The sequence below is a fragment of the Parasteatoda tepidariorum genome, chromosome 7 (assembly GCF_982258835.1).
Source record: "Parasteatoda tepidariorum strain Cologne lab strain chromosome 7, Ptep-v5.0, whole genome shotgun sequence".
NCBI lineage: Eukaryota > Metazoa > Arthropoda > Arachnida > Araneae > Theridiidae > Parasteatoda > Parasteatoda tepidariorum.
Window position 1 is genome coordinate 85,025,582 of NC_141761.1, and position 18,105 is coordinate 85,043,686.

Consider the following 18,105-nt stretch of genomic DNA (forward strand, 5'->3'; position numbering starts at 1 on the left):
AAAGCAGAATTCGTATCAATCAGCCACCACTGGGATTCGAACCTGTGGCACCTCATTGGGAGGCAAATGCTCTATTCTCTAAGCCACGACGGCTCTCCATGCATATGTTAATTTTATAAGTCGTATGCACTATAAGGAAAAATTAGGAGATTTTGCTATTGGACAGTCGTAATATTTTTAACAGTAGTCATTTTTTGGAAATCGGATTAAAACAAACTGCTAATATTAATAATATAATGTATTTCTCAAAATATGGTTAACATTACAAGTTAATTTTTAAAATCATCGGAAAATTTTAAGAAACAATAATAAAATAAAGTAATTTTCAGAACATTATAAAATATCTATTATAATTCCATAGTTATTTAAAAAATAATAGAATGCGCATTGAGTGCATTTTTGCCGAGAAAAGGGACGACAGTCAGACTATGTTTTAAACGCTTTTTATATTAGCCAATAGTGCCGGGTGGTGACCGTTAATTTTGTCCAATGGTATGTATACAACTGAATTTTATATATTCTAACCACATTCGTTGGTAACTATAGTAAAGAGTTGCATTTTATCTCTTTATGAAGTTATTTGCCTAATATATACCATAAATAGATAGCTAATGCTATATAGAATATTTTCAACCTCTGAAATATCTCATAATTATCTGCTCCTGGATATAAAATAATCTGCTCCATGTATATTAAAATATTAATAATAAAAAAACTAAGAATTTTTCCATCACTTTGAACAGTTTATAATATTTCCCAAAACCTACCATCAACTTAAAAATAAATAAAAAATGAAATTAAAAAGTAAAGTTCACGAATATAGTAATTTATATTATAGGAAGTTTTGATTCAATGAAAAAAAGAATTTGTCTTTAAGCGCTTTAAGTAATAAACACTAAATTTCACTTGAAAATGGAAATAAATTCGAACTAAAATGGAGCAAGTAAAACTAAATCGGAATACAATAGAGTTAGTACAACAAAATCGAACTTTAAGTATGAAGCCTATAGCCTTCTAAGTTTTGACTTTTCTTGCATACTAATTGCCATTTTCATATAATAAACCTGCCAAAGAAATTGCGTCTGATCACCAGTGGTATATTACATTCGGTTAAAATTGTATAAAATTTATGAAATATATGAAATAGAAAAATATTACATCTCATTCTGGCACTATAGAATCTAAAATACTGTGACAATCAAAGTTATTGAGTAATGATTCATTGCAAGGCCGTAGCCTGGATTTTTTTTCGGGGGGGGGGGATATGGTAGAAGCAAAGACGGTTTCAGACATGCAAAGTAGGGGGAAAACATTGTAACAAATATTGTTTATTCTGTTGTTTGTAAAAGTTAAACTAGTAATTAAAAAATATTACATAATAATTATTTTTCAATTAATATTACATAATAATTATAATCAATTTGTAAACAAAGTTCACAAAGACATGCGACGGGGATTTGAAGAAAATTTTTCGATTACTTTTTTAGGACAAACCGGAATATTCCGAAATATGCTTAATAAAGTTAGTTAATAAAAGGTTTGATTCGACAGTTTTTGTTTTTCTTTTTACTGAGAGGCTCAAAGAAAGACTAAAAAGTTTGAATCCCTGAATTTCGGGGGAGGATTTGTCCCGACGGTCCCCCCCCCCCTTTGGCTACGGGCCTGATTCATTGAGTACTACGCATCAAATGAGAAGTTTCAAATAAGCGGTTCATTCTTCTTTCCATTGAAATTTTAAGCCGAATTGTTGTTTTTAAATGGAAAGGATGTACTTAACAAACTCAAAGATAAAATTTTAAAGTGCTTGATTAACTTCAGAAAACATTTGTCTGTTTTTTAATGCGAAAATATTTAGTACGAAGAAAATAAATTGTAGATAAAAATTAAGAACTTCATTTTGCTCAAAATTGATTTCATTTTTATTCATCATTTTAATTTCCTTAAATATTTATCGCCAAATATGATAAGCATAAAATTTAAAAAAATCAAGCTATGGATACTTTTCAAATAAGTTAGAATTAGCCAACCTTCTGCCGAAATTCCACTGTTACTCTCATTAAATTTATAAAAGTGTAATTGGACCAATATTTAATGTCATTAAAACAAATATTTTTTTTTATAGAAGTGTAATTTTTTTAGGAAAACAATCATTTAGAAAAGAGTGACCATTTATTTGTAAGAAGTGACTTAAAAACCAAGATTTTGAATTAAGAAAAAGAGAAGGTCGCAGGTTCGAGTTCCGGGAACTAAAACGTTTAGGAATAAACAACATGTAATTGTGCTTCATTCATGTAAGACAATAAACATGACTTAGAACAAAGCCACTCATATCATTTTATTACCAGCCTTAAACACGTGATTTGCAACTACTAATGCTCAACTCAGAAAACATGGAAACTTGTAGGAAAAAATTACATTCTTTTAAGATCTTTTAACGAAACTAACCTACATTGAGTTATATGGAAATACAAAAACCCCTCATGGCCAGTTTGATTGCAAAGGAAACGTACCCCAAGTATTAATTTAAGTATGAACTGTGTTCTGAAACAGCCAGGATCATTGAGTAACACATACGGCCAGCTTCGGCCGATAGCCTATAAACAAGTGTCGCAACAATATGACAACTGTTTGCCTCCTAATCCAGAAATAAATCAAGTCTAGTTAGATTCATACAACATTACCATGCATGAGATTTATTTTCTCGCAAATAATTTGTGCATTCACGAAAAGAAACATTTTCGCGTGAATAGCATACGCAATGACAACAAAACATATTCTCACTCTAAGCAACACTTATCCGATTATCGGTAGTTTTGTGGCAATAATTACAACAATATTGCCCCCTGGCTAAACGTGTGAGGTTTTCCTCTAATGCGCAAAAGCGGGTTAGTCCCCTCAAAAAATTCTCCCCGAAGGCAAATTTCTCCCAATATTTGATCCAGGAGTTCCCTTGTCTTCCCGGACAGGGCTCAAAATTATAAGGCTAAGGAGTTCAACATTAGTAGTAGTTAACCCAAATTGGGTCGACTATTGAACAACGGTTAAAAAATAAAATTAAAAAAATTTAACATTTCGTACGTGTTTAAGGCATTTCAAAGCATCGTCTTTTCCGTAGACTAATTTTAGCTCGATTTCGCGTTTCGTTCTATTATTTAATTACTATTATTAATATATAAAAAAATAATACTAAAAAATGTTTTGTTTTCTTATGACACTTTCGTAATCAGGTAGATTTCTGAATGTCCCTTACATAATACTGTATGGTAAAACTAGGAAATTTTGCTAATGGCAGGGGGCATTTGTATTCTTAACAGCTTTTAAAAATACGAAATAATTAAAATGATTTGATATTATAAATATAAGGCATTTTTTGAAGCATTTCTAAGAATGGGGTTAAATATTACAATGTTCATTTCTAAAATGAAAATAGAAAAAAAGGCAAGCGTAAAATAACGTAATTTTCAGAATATTATAATCTTTTCAAAATAATTCCATATTTATTAAAAAGGGAAATAAAATACACATAACTACCCTTTAGACAAGAAGAAAATGACTAAAATGGCTACTCAAACATTTTTGTGTCCATTTGCTATAATTAGTCGCCTTGTGGCAACCGTTGACTTGTGGCTGGTGACTACCGTTGATTTTGATTCGTAATTTTAATTCAAAATTTTGTTAATTTTTATTTTATGAATACCAAGAGGAAACAATGTTCCCTCAGAAAAATGAAAAATAACATGACAGCAATCAATGTAAAGTTTACTGCTTAAAAAAGTTTTTAAAAAACAGCAAAATATCATATTTTTGTCCCATAAACCATAAAAGAAAGTTACATTTGGCAACGAGACAACAAACTAATAAAAAAATCGTTCACCTCCGAAAATACAAAGTTTGGAAGTACATCTTTTAGAAAACAAACCCTCCGTACACAATCATTTTTTTCCCCATAAAGTACTCAAAAAAGAAAAAAGTGAACCACACTGAATAACTTTTGGTCTAATGATCGGTATGCTAATTAATTGGCGCAGACGATATTTTAGTTTCAAAATCAGACAAAAACGTACTTCCTCTGAACAAACATTTTTTTTTTTTTTGGCAAAAACAAAATTTGAGCAAAATTGGTGGAATAGTTTTGAAAAATCTAATTTTACAGTGACGACTTTCGCAAGATATGATTTTTTAGAAACTATTTGTCCCATATTTCCGATGGGGACCATATTTCCGAGATTGAGGCTACAACCCTTGAGGGTCAGAAATCCGAATCCGTAAAAAAAATGGTATGTTTATTTAGATAAAGTACGTTCTTGTGTCTGGTTTCATAACTTAAAATATCGTCTGCACTATTTAGCATGTTGATACATCAATAAAATTGAGTCTTAGAACGCCATGATCCAATTAGATCAAAAGTTATTGAGTCCGTTTATTTATTTATTTCGCGCACTGTACATCCAATGCAGCACCAATAGAAGGAAGTAACCATTCTTCTGTGGATTACTGTTTAAATTATCACTTATAATAGACTGCATAACCCTATACGAAAAAGATAAAGCTCCTTATACATTTCTAATGTATAATCCACATAAATGTTTTTTTAATTGCTGATTTTATTTTTTTATCCACAAAGAATTTAAATTTAAAAAAAAAAATTTATGTGAAACTTAATTTTTAATTCAATTTTGAATATGTTGCAATGTTTGAATATATGGCCCTCTTTTATGGTGTCTGAAAATATAATATAATAAGCTAAATTTAAAATTTAAATTTTATAATTAAATTGATTAAAATTGAATTGATTAATTTTAAGAAAGAGTGTTTTATTTCAATACAGAAGCTTGAAAAACATTTGTAAATCAAACCAATAAGCATTCTTTTAATCAAAGCTCTCAAGTTAATAATTAAATTGGTTGAAATTGAATTGACTAATAAGAAATCGTTCTCCTTCAATTCAATGTCGCAAGGAGAAAATATATAAATCAAACCAATAAGCATATTTTAATCAAAGTTTTCAAGTTTGTGCTTATATAGAACATGAACTATCAAATTTTGCATGGATATAATTCTTTGAATAATGGAAATTTTATAAAATTTTGCTGCATTTAAAAATTATTATATTAATTAAAAATAGTTTCCAGTAAATGTGTAAATTAAGTTTGAATAATACGCATGTCGATTTAAAAAGATATTTATTAGACTTGAAACTGTTTTACTTGTTTATATATTTGTGTTCATGGAAGAAGAAAAATACTGTTAAATACAACTTTTACTTGGATACAAATATTTTTATCAATATTGAATTAAATGTTTATGTTGAAAGCTTTGATTATGTGTCTTCTTAAAATTTTAATATGTTTGACACGTAAGATTTTCAATGCCTACTACTCTGAGAAAAAATTACTGTATCTGTAAGTAGCGCTCACATTTTGTCTTCTCCTTGTTGAATGGATTGAAACTTTTTCCTTCTAAGACTTATTTCAACAATGAGCTCAATCATTGTTTAAAATATTTTAGTAAAACAAAATTGATTTTCCGTCGTATTATACTATACAAAACTCTTTCCTCAATTTTTTCAAGTAATTTTAAAATTTAGTTTTAAAAAAGAAATTTTAATTAAAAAAACTTAACTAAGACTCTTTCTTCAATATTTTTTCAAACTATTTTTAAATTTAGAGTCAAAAATAATTCATAGTTTTTAAAACAAATTTAATTTCATCAAAATGATCCTTATGTACTAAATTTTAAAAAAAAATCCAAAACCACAACATTAAAACGTTTGATTTTTTTTTAAAAAGCAATTTTTTTAACTTGCTTAAATTTAGTTTCTTAATTATCATATAATGTTAGAGATACAAAAAAATCATGACTTATAAAAATATTATTCATCTACATTCATACCTATAGCATAATTCAAAATTAAACTCATTGTCTACTAAGTCCCGAATTGGAATCATATTATGAAATCTTCAGATTTCTGGTCATTTGGAATCATATTATTAACAATCAATTTCGTTCTATAGGCAACTGTTACTAGATTATGCAAGAAATCAAAAATTTCCTCTTATGCATGAATTAAATAAATTGGATTTAAAAAATTTTCATTTACTTAAAGGGTCTTTGATGCTTGTTATGTAAATTAGTTGAAATTGTTTGGAGTATTTTCAATATAAAAATTACAATGTTCCGTGTAATTGGCACAACATTCGTGTACTGTTTAATAATAAATTTTACCTAATAAACTTGAAACTAAAGTGTAAAAATGAATTAAGAATTTTAAGTATCAATAAGATTAAATAAGTAAAAAATTAAAATAATTTATAGTTTTTTACACAATACATTTAAAATTTAATATTTGAAGCAGCAATCATCATGGCTTACCTTAATTTTTGTTTGAAGTTCATAAAATTTCAACGTTATTTGTTATTGGGACAACATTCGTATATTGTTTGAAAAAAATTTTCAACTCATAAACTTAAGACTGAAGTTTAAAAAATATTTAAGAATCAGTGAGATTAAATAAGTTATAAATTTAAATAACTTATAATTTTTTATACAATACATTTAAAAGCTAATATTTGAGACAGCAAACAGAATGGCTTACCTTCATTTTTGTTTGAAGTACCCGCAGATGAAATTAGAAACAGAAAAACTAATAATCTGAAGAAATCCCACAAAATCCAGTTGATATCACACTTCATGCCTTTCCAAAGCACCCCACTAAGCACCAATAATAATCCACCGGGTACTTAATCACCAAAAACTGTGCTTATATAATACAAGTCGCACACATATACAAAACAGTCCAATCAGTATAAAATAAAAAGAAATTCCTTCACACAAATGTTTTCCTTCCAAATATAAATTAAGTGAAAAAATTTTACGCTGCAATTAAAATATTGGCGAGAAATGATATGTTAGAGTCTGCGGTTTGAGAGTCTATCGCTAACATGCCTAGTTTGTGTTTTGGAAGAAGGAAGTGATATTGGCAAGGAATAAAAATAAGATTGAGGAACAGGTAGGTAGAACAGAACCTTTTGGCGACCTGACTACAACTGAAAGGAGAAAAAAAAAGTTTGTTTCGCTTTGTGACATCATCGTTAAATTTTGTGACGTCACACTGGACTGCGAAACATCACTATTCTTTCCTCATACTTTGCTAATGCCGTGGAATAACCATTCATAAGCGTTTCCATTTCCCAAGGAAAATGATCACGTGATTTGGGTGCTATGAATTAATTTTTTAATGATAATTTTATTTAATGAAATATGTAGATAATAACCTCGTAATATTTTTGAAATGCGCGTTTTGTTTGAATATGTAAGATTATTTTATGGCAAAATGTATCATCTATCAACAAAGAATTGCTCTAAGTTTTTTTTTTTCTTCACAAAATGTAAATTGTGAAATTAATAAAAAAAACATTCAGAACACACTCACTTAATTAAATCATATATTCCTGTAATTCTTAATGTGCTCTCAAATATTATTTTATGATTTTTTTGCATGCATAATTCGCTATTTATTTCAATAAAAAAGCATTAGCGGACAGATTACCCTCTACAAATATTCCTTAATGATGGATTTTCTTCATTTCTATCAAATTTCTTAATTCCCGCCATTTTCTGATTCTTTTCAGCTCAAAGTCTTTTTCTGTACAACCGAAATCAAAGGAAATAACATTTACAGTGAAATATCCTACTGATATTTTTATATCCTCTGCATAGTTGTATATCCTACTGATTGTATATCCTCTTCACGAATGCATATCCTACTGACATTTGCATAGTTATATATCGTACTGAAATGTGTATATCCTCTGCATAATTGAATACCCTATTGTGATTTATATATTCTCTGCTTAGTTGTATATGAGGGACGATAGCTTGGTTGGTAGGGCATTGGACCCGTGTCCAAGAGGTTGTGAGTTCTATCCCCGCCTGTGAGTTCTATCTGTCGGGGTCACAAAGTCCTCCAAGTTCCCATAACAAATCAATACTGGTAACAGGATCGGAGATTGATCATGCCCTTTCTCAGATCAAAATTACGATTTGCGGCTGGATGGAGTGTGAATGTGTCCTCTTTGTAAAACTGGTTGTGACGTATGCGTGTGGAAGATGTCGAATTCCTGGCCTTAGCTCCACTGGAAAATAAGAAGAAGCGCACTCTTCTACCTTAAAATAGGCTTATTAGTATTGGCAAGTGGCATAAGACAACAACATAGTTATATATCCTATAGAGATTTGTATGTCCCTTGTATAGCTGTATATCCTACTCAGATTTGCTTTGACTTACGCTAAAAACTAAAAGTTACCATTTTTATATAATAATTAAATAAATAATTAAGTTTAATTGTTTAATAAAATGAATTAATTGAATATTTAATTGAATATTTTACTAAAAAACATTGCATTTATGAGTGCACTTTATTTTGAGCTTCATATTTCACTGTAAAATAACGTTTTCTGTCGTTATTAAACGCTCGGGTATTAAAAGAATATTCATGTACATGGACAAAAAAATTTTAAAAAAAATTTGAATTTTAAACATACACATTATTTCTAACGCAAATACCAATTATGTATTAACTTGATATTTTTTTTCTAAATCTGAAGTTAAGAGAGCTGAAAGCAGATTTCTTTTCCATCAAAAGCTAAAAAAGTTGTTAAGTGTTAAATTAAAAATTTAAAAAAATGAAGTACAAAGAATTAGTTATTGTTCAAAATTTGTAAGGGTATTGCTTTGTTTGGTTAAATCAAGTTTCATTTTATAATATCTAATTGAATAAAAAGTCTTTAAATCAATGGATAGAAGAAAGAAATTAGATCAATCTTAAGAAGATTTTTTTTCTTATCAACCCATTTATTTCATGACCGGCATTGAGCAACCGACTCAACTCAGAGTTCACCACTACTAATGTTCAATTCCGTAGCCTTGTAATTTTAAACCCAACCCAGAATACAAGGGAACTTCTGAATCAAGCAACTAGCCTTCGTGCAGGGCTTCTTGATGGAACTAACACACATTTCCGTTACATGGAGAGAAAAAATTCCTGCGGTTATCCTGACGGCAAGGGGATTCTAACCCATGATCCGTCTACCGCAGATAATATTTTACATTAGCAATGTGGTCGGTGCAAACTGGAAGCAGAATTCGTATCAATCAGCCACCACTGGGATTCTAACCTGAACGTTCTCTTCCTTCAGCCACCACCAGTTCAATTATTATTTGCTTCACAGTCAGCGAATCTCAAATTGTGATTTTAAAAGAATCAAACTATATATAAAAAAACATTGTACGCCACATTTTACAACTGTTTGGGACAGTGTTTTTTAGCAATGTATTGATGGATAAAAATGCAACTATCCCAATAATTTCGTAAGTACCTATGTGCAAACAGTACTAATTAACAATTTTATGTAAAAATGAGACCTATATGTAATAGGACAAATTGTGGCCCTATTTCTATTATTGTTATTGCTTTCAAAGATTGATATATAATAAATATTTGATAGTTTTATACAGAAACAAAGAAGAGTTTTGTCGTCGGCCTTCTGAGTCCAAGTCTGCGGGTTCGATCCCCGGCCCAGACACCGGATTTTCGGGATGCAGAAAAACCTCAGCCGCCATATAGTATGATTATGCGGCATGTAAAAGATCCATGGAGTGCCTTATTGTCTCTTGGCATTTCCGGCAAAATTAAATCCCTAGTGGACTTTAGAATCCAAATAAGAGTCTCTGTGCTGCCATCTAGTGTGGCAGAAACTAGACGTCCAAATTAACATGGCCAACGGTATCTCACCCATTGTGGTGGTCCTGAAAAGGTGGATACCACTTTTGGAGAATGCACTAGGTCTGCTCATGTATGCGCACTTGTGCAGCTCATTGGAAAAAGAAAAAAAAGAAGATTACGTGTAACGAGCTTATTTGGTTTGCTTATTAGGCACTGGGTTACGTGGTCATCATTAGTAATCGATGGATATTATTATAAAAATACCGAATTTTAGTACATTAGGTATAACACAAATGTAGGGAATACCCAGCAGTTGCACTTAACTTTAAAAAAAATAATAGTTTAGGTATTGGATACCGGACTGGGCAATAGAAATTGTCCTTAATAAATCAAGGTAAGGAATGCTTTTATCACTAAAAAAACATTAGATAGGGTAAAAATATGCACTCGGATAGGGTAAAAATATGCACTCCCCTCTGCTGGTGGGGTAACATATGCTCCAATAAAAGTGTCAGTCAATTTAGTTTAAAATTAACAAAACGTATTCATCCGTGTGAACGTGTGGCACAACGGTCAGGCTCTTCGAATTTTTACCAGAAAGGTTGGGAGTTCTATTCTTATCTGTCATATTTGAATTTTATCTCTAAATTTTACCTTCCAAAAAGTGTGGATAGCTACTTAATATGTTTTGCTAACTTTATAAGTTATTTTTCTGAATTTAATTCTTTTGTTTTAAATTATTTTCCTTTAAATAAAAAATTAAAAAAAAGCAATATCAATTTTTTTTGTAATTTTTAATCAAAGTATATGGACTATTTTTTTTCTACAAAAAATTTAATTTAAATCTTTTAATGAACTACCAGATTTTTTTTGTAATAATTAATGTATATTTCTATTAAGTTTAACTATAAAAATAGAAACGAAAGTATATTATTACGCAGAAGAAAAATGAAAGAAAAAAAAAAAATTTAAAAGAAATATTTATTACTGAACTGAAACATCTTGTGCCTCACTCTACTTTTTATCTTTTTTCTTTACGTGTAATCTTAATCAAAATGTATTACCAAATAAATTTGCGTTTTCAATTAAGCCATTTTCTAGTTAAATAATAAATAGTCAAATAATCTTTGTTTTTGTCTTTTTTAACAAGTACAGCAATGTATCATTTTTTTACAATAATAACACAAATTATTGATTAGTAAAATAATCAGTAAGTTCATCAAAAATTTTTAATTACATTTTTTTTAAAAATTCAATTTTTTTTAAAAAAGAATTAATTTAAATTTAAAAAATGATTATTTTTAAATTGAATAAGACATACTAATTAGTTATCCACAGTTTTAAAAAGGTAATTTAGAGATTGCCCTCTACCTTATACAGGGTTATTCATAATTCCCTCCAGGGTTTCGAAGCGTTATAGTAAAAAAACGAAGACGAATATTGCAAAAAAGAACATATGAAATTATTCCGAAGGTATTCAAGTTTTAATTTAAGCAGTTGCCGGTAGATGGCAGTAACATGTTCCACTGAAGCCAGTTGTAGTAAAGAAAATGGCGTTTACAGGCGGAGGGAATTATGAATAACCCTGTACAAAATGTATCGGAAAAAGGCGGAAATGCTAACCGGTGTGCCCTACATCCACATGAACAGAGAATTCCTGTGAATTTAAAAGTAATTTTACCATAACATTTATGGGACATATTTTACTCCAAGGGCAGAAATGGCAGCTAATTTTATCCTTATCCTAGGTTTTCAACCATGCTTTTTAATTTAAGCTTAATTTTGTTTGTCTGAATAGGAATTTTACAGATGCATACTTTCCATGTCAATATCGTCTTTTTTTACTGCTGTACCATAGAACTCTACATTTAAGTCCTTTAACAAAAGAGGCATAATTTAACAACATAATTAGCAATTATACAATCAGCACGTGCACAGTTTATAAAGTTATTGTGTGTTGGGAAAATTCCGCCTTTTTTCTTTTACTTTTTAGAATTTTATTTCAAAGTAATTATAAATTTTGATTAAAAGCATATTTTTTTATAATTTCGTTTCTTCGATGTACTCTGTCATTAACAAAAAAAATATAAATTTATAATTAATAGATAGACTTAAGTTCTATCGAATTAGGACCGAATTACTAAGTTCCAAATCTCAAAAGGTTAAGACAATTGAATACATAAAAAGAATTAGTACAACTATAAAACTGACAATTTCAATGCAGGATATTGCATAATATTCTGATTTAATTCTTTTTTAACTACTTTCAAATGCGAAAGAATAAAGCCTAAATAATGTCATAATGAAAGAATAATGTCATTTATTAAATCTGAGGAAAATTTCGTAAAGACTTAATTATTGTGATAACATTTTATCAATATTTATTTAGTGAATTTTTTCTTGAATTCATTCTAAAATTGAACTAAAGTGTTGGCTTTAAAAAAATGATCGAAGGTTAAAGATATTATATCGGGAAACGCTCCTAGTTTATAAATAAGCAGCCAAGGTTTTTGAAGGCATTGAAACCTGCTCTGCTGTGATTTTTCAGAGCAGAATTTTCAAAAAAGAAAACAAAAAAGAAAATATAAACCTTATCTTCACTGTAATTTAAGGCTTACTAATTTGTTTTAATAATAGTTATGAATATAAACCTTGACTTTGAATAGTTGTCAAGGATTTAAGCTCAATGAAGAATTGGAAAGGCTATCATGGATGAGTTGGTTACATAATGATATAAATCTCCAATTATTTAGATTGTCTAGGTCATTTTAAACATTTAAAAGTAGGCAATTTAAGTGAATAGGCATTATAGCTTTATTTTTAAGCATTTCCAAATTTATAATCTAATAATGGTGCTCATGTAAATTTTATTTAGAGCATTAGGTATCGAATAATAGAAAGATTTCGCACTTTTACATTGCATTCCATGCTCAAGATTTGCATAATTGCCCAGAAGCACTTGAAGTTCCCCATGTGTCTATTCTTTTAAAGTACGCATGGGCAGTGGAAGAAATATCAAAATTACGCGAATGAAAATAAGTAATTTTTCAAAACTCCGTAAGTTATGAACGCTAACGTAGTGGAATATCATCTTCCTTGCACCGATTACAAAATCAAAACAAACTTTTGTAATGAACATGAATGTTATGGAAGTTAAACTTCTTCGAACTATATTGTACGCAAGTAAATATATTATATACAAGTAAATATATTATATACCAGTAAATATATTCCATAATTTTAAGCAGCGGAAAAATATTTAGCGTTTAATGGACCAGTCACCAGTCAGACTACCATAACTTTAAAAATAAACCAATATTTTTTGTTTATTAAACCAAACAATTGTTGTAATATCGCACGATTCATTCACAATATTTAAAAATAACGAATCCTTTCTCCTCATTTTGTGTTGGCATTGGTGATAATCTTGATTTATCTGTAATGTTCATGTTGTTAATTTTAAGGTGAGCTTACGCAAAAAACAACATTAACAGCAATGAACAGTATGTTAATAACGTTAACAAAACGTTAAGATACGTAGATTCGTAAAAGAAAAAAAAATAATAAATAAGAAAAATAGAAACACGAGTCCCTGGACAGTTACTTTAGATCATACGTAAGGGAGCGGACAGAATTTAACGTAAATTTCGGAAAGCTCTTTAGCAAGTTGTTTGGTTTTTTCTTTAAGCAAAACAAAAAGAAGTTAGTTTGCCCAAGATTGTATCTGGTGAATTTCGGAGATTAAGTGAACTGTGGAAGTTGATCAATTAGGGTAAATTATGACGATATATATATATTTTCTTTCCTTTTGAATTGCAGAGTAAGTTGCATAAAAGAAATTCAGAAATTTCGTTCTCAATATTTTACAAATGTTCCTTAAAAAGGAAGAATGAAAAAGAACTTTTAAAAGATCTTGAGATTGCAGAACAAATTATTTATTCCAAGATAACGGTCTCCAAACCTTTCAGTCCAAGAACTTTATGGACTCCTTACCATTGAGAAAAAAAATTCTGGTTAAATTACCACACTGTATGGTAGTGTCATTTCTGGTTAAGAAAATAATAAATAAAGCCCACATTTTTTGCTATAGAAACCCAAGTATGTGGTGCTTTTCGTTAACATGGTAGCATTTTATCTGAAAATCTGAATTTCAAAATAATAATTATTAATTACCACGCATTTAGTAAAAAAATACAGAACTGAAAATTAAATTTAACCGAAAAATGGTTTTTATATTGATATGCCATACTTTAAGGTAGAATAATAAAATAACCAAGTTTTACCACATTTACCTAATTTTGTTTCTTATTTTAGTGTTAATTTTACCAAAATCATTACCAAAGCACTTCGATCAAAATTGCCGAGCCTTATGGAGTCCCCATAGGATCAAAAACTTGTTAAATGTTACCATATTCTTAGATTTGACTATATTTTTTACTCTCAGTGCACAAAGTTCCAAGATCTTATCTGCAAATCGTTAATTAGGGGGTTTCCCCCTAAGCTTTCGAAATCTTAGAAAAACATCTACTCCCAATTTTGGGGTTATCTTAAACATTATCGAAGCTCTAGCCTAATTTTTGATATTTTGACTCAGATGCAAACAAACAAGTTTATCATACTGTTGTTAAAATCGGTTGTGACTAGAGAGTGAGACAGTTATGATTGGACAGTATATAACTTATTCAAAGTTATTTTAGACAAATTTAACAACCTTTCTTCAAACAAAAAAAAATTTATTACCAGTCCGGATTAGAGATTCTGGCTTTCGTTTCGTAGTTTGCAATACTTTGTCCTAAGAGACAATAACTATGACTTTTCTCATCTAGTTGATTCATGTACGATAAATTACTTTTTTGGCCATTTTTGTTCAATGAAGCATGTAGTTCATGATGAACCATTTAGTTCGAAATAAATATTTTTACACTTCGAATGTAAGAAATTTTTACCATTTACATAATCACACTTCTTACAAAAATTCATATTTATTCTTTTTCTTCATTTTATTCAGAAATATTTTTTAAATTTTAACGTTATTGTTTTTAGATTTAATTTTTGAACCTTTCGAAATTTCTGTAGAAATTTTAAACATAAAAGGGGCTATTGTGTTGCGTACTATCATGCCAATTATTGATGATAGAGCTGGCCTTTTTCTTCAAGCAATAGCATGTATATTGTACCATACTCAAGTTATGAATCGAGCGGTGCGTGAGAAAGTAGTACAGCAAGTAGTACAATTTCCAACTTATACAGTTTTAGAAAAAGTAGTAGAGTTTTCTATCTTCTCACGACAGAGATGGATAATTTTAATACTTCTGCAGCCTACGCTGAAATGTACAGAACTCATATTTACTATGGTTTGGAAGATATAATAGCTGCTGCAGAAATTTTAAATTATTACAAAAATTTAATATATAAAGAACTTAGACAATATCGCTGATAGCTCAGGAAAAGAGTTAAAATTGAAATCAAAGTATTTCCGCTCTGGCAAAGCCGTGGGTAACAGCTAGAAGGAAGAAATTTAATCTATGTATTTTTAAAATTAAATACTATGTTAGATTTAGAGGAGGGCTTGAATAATTACTACATTCAGTTACGGTTATGGGTTGGTTACCATTCAAGTTTATATGTTATAAGGATACTTTTCAAAGGTGATCAAGCGCGTAGTCAAAGGGAACCAGTTCATTTTTTTAAAATGTTAATAATGAGAGCAAGATTTCTTTATTGTTAACAATTATTTAATAAAAACTACACATTGCACACGAGATTGTTTATTAGTTATAGGCAATGAGCTGTTAATGTAAAGGAACTGCGGTTCGATTCTTTGTACAGCCCACCCAGCTTCAGATTGTGGGGACCAGCTTGACAGGAAAATAAAGGTGGCTTGTGCTCTATGCTGACCACATTGCCGAAACCATGTCGTTAGTCAAGAAATTGTGGAGCTTTAATTTCTCACAATCTCTGGCCCATAGTCGGTTTGTTGTTGGGATACTTTTTTACGCGTTGCAAAACAAAGCCATTTGTAATATATTTAAAATATATATTCGAATCTTGCATCGATGTGGTCCGACATTTAAAAACGAAATTAATAAATAACGGAAAATTAAATTATCTCAAACACGTGCAACATTGTTAATAAAATTATCGGACTTCATATAATTCATAATCATGCATAATTATGCATTTATAATTTCATAAGAGTATATATATATATATATATATATATATATATATATATATATATATATATATATATATATATATATATATATATAACTTGGTGTATTTGGCATTAATGTTTTTATGAAAATAGATTGTCTTTTTTACGTAGAAATTTCGAGTAGAATTGTAAATGAATGATCTACCAATTTTTCTTTTCCTTCATTAAATTATTTTCTACGGTGCATCGTCTCAAACAATGCGATAATTATCATTTTTTTCCCATGGCAAGTAGCTACCATAAAGCTCGTAATAATTAATTCATTCTTTTCAAACCTACCTTCAGTTTAAAACCTTGGACATCAATTAACGAACTTTCTATCCAAAGAAAGCTTACAAAAAAGTATCCACTTTTCATAAACACATAATTGCTTGATTGGTTAAACACCCAATCCTATCCTCTTTACAAATTAAATATCCTTGTCGGACTTATGAAAGGTTAATATTCGTCTTACAATCCAATTGAGTGCTTGGAAATCATGCGATTAGACAGAAAACCCTGAACTCTTTATAAGCTGTGCCTGCCCACTGCAGGCCTCCGTCCTCGGATAATAAACGAGATTTCTTTCTATTAATTACAGATATGATTTGCAAAATTATTCTCGTTTTTTCAGAAATGTGAAATGAATAAAAGACTGATGGGTTCTTCTCTGGAAGGACAAAGTAGGACCTGTTTGTTTCGTTGGGAAATCAGCGGGTGTCCCACGCACAATAATAGCCCCTCATGCATATGCATTAACCACAAACACACATTTAACGCATTAGTTCATATAGATTTTAGTTTTGTATCTGCTTGGGAAATAACAATGTTAAATATGTGCTTGCTTAAAATGTCAGGCGCAGTCAAGGCGAATGAGGCAAAATGTTTCTGACAAATTGCTATTAGTGCGTAATATTAATATAATTGTATATTTTCGCCTTGTACGTATGATCCCCATTACTTACGGTTATTTAAAACCGCTGAAAATACGGTGACACCCTTTTTGAATTGTGCTTGAGGATTAGATATTTGAATTTAGCAAGTTCTATTGCATTTGGGAATGGTTTTGTAGCTTAGATGAAAACAAAAATCAAAAAAAAAAAATTGTTTATTTATATTTTTTATTTACTTATTATTTTATTCTATATTTTGTGCAGGATTAAAAAAATTTATTTGTGATCCTCAATTTCGACATAAATTCCTTTGCTGGAATGCAAGCACATATTAAAAAATCAAGTAAACTAATATAGATTTTACATAGAATTATCTAGTTTTCAAAATTAATTTTACATGAAATGTTCAATGCTGCATTAAAAATAATGCACATAACCCGCAACGTCTCTTGAATTGTAACTTCTTGAGCTAGAGCGTTAAGTATATTGCATTGGGGACAGCTTGTATTTTCAAACAGTTTTTTTTTTTTTTTTTTTTTCAATTTCATTTGACAATGGATGTATTTTTTTTTCTCCTTTTAAGGTATTATTCCAAGTTCCCCCTCGTAAAAAATTCCTCAACCTATTAGTGCTTGTATTAAAAGTGTATTTCCGAAAATAATCTATGTGAAAAATGTGATAGTACATATTAGTTAAGATCAAGTAGATAATTCCCTCTCTTACCTACCACTTAAGCTTTAAAAAGAGCACATTAGTTTGACTTTAGATCCAGATTTAAGCACTGGCCACTAACTATTCAACTATACTTCAATTATTACTTAAGACAACCTTAAAATGAATAATAACTATAAATGACTATAGTGCTGCCAATAGATAGTGAGAAACACACGCATTAATGGTGCCACATGAAAGAAATATATGGATATATTACTTCATAAGCGTTTCTCAATCTTACAAACGCTGGCGGACTAAGTACCAAAACTAATCTAGCAGTCAGAAATAACTGTTTATAAAACTCGCAACTGTTAGAAAAATTTCACATTATTGTTAAAAAAAATCTTAGTTCATTGTTTTAGAGGTATGGATATTACAAAACGAAGCTAACTGTGGTAGGTGATTTAATGAAATAGGAACATCATTGAATGCAAATTTTCGGACAAATTTCAAATCCAAATAAAATTAAACTACTACTAAAGAAGAATTAACCGTTAATATTTTATACCTACATCGTAATGATGATTTTCATCTGTAATTTATTATTTGTTAGAAATATATAAATTTCATTGGGGAA

The 18,105-nt window shown here is 29.5% G+C and overlaps 1 protein-coding gene across 2 annotated transcripts in view; it reads right to left on the reverse strand.

The window, feature by feature from the left end:
• Duox (dual oxidase) overlaps positions 1-7,051 on the reverse strand; it is a 201,744-nt gene extending 194,693 nt beyond the window's left edge. Inside the window, exon 1 of one of the 2 annotated variants that reach the window (XM_043045166.3) lies at positions 6,596-7,051. In XM_043045166.3, coding sequence (XP_042901100.1) covers positions 6,596-6,692 — 97 coding nt within the window. In that variant the 5' untranslated portion in view covers positions 6,693-7,051. The remainder of the gene's footprint in view (positions 1-6,595) is intronic. The other variant, XM_043045167.3, reaches the window with a different exon arrangement.
• Positions 7,052-18,105: the final 11,054 nt, after the last annotated feature.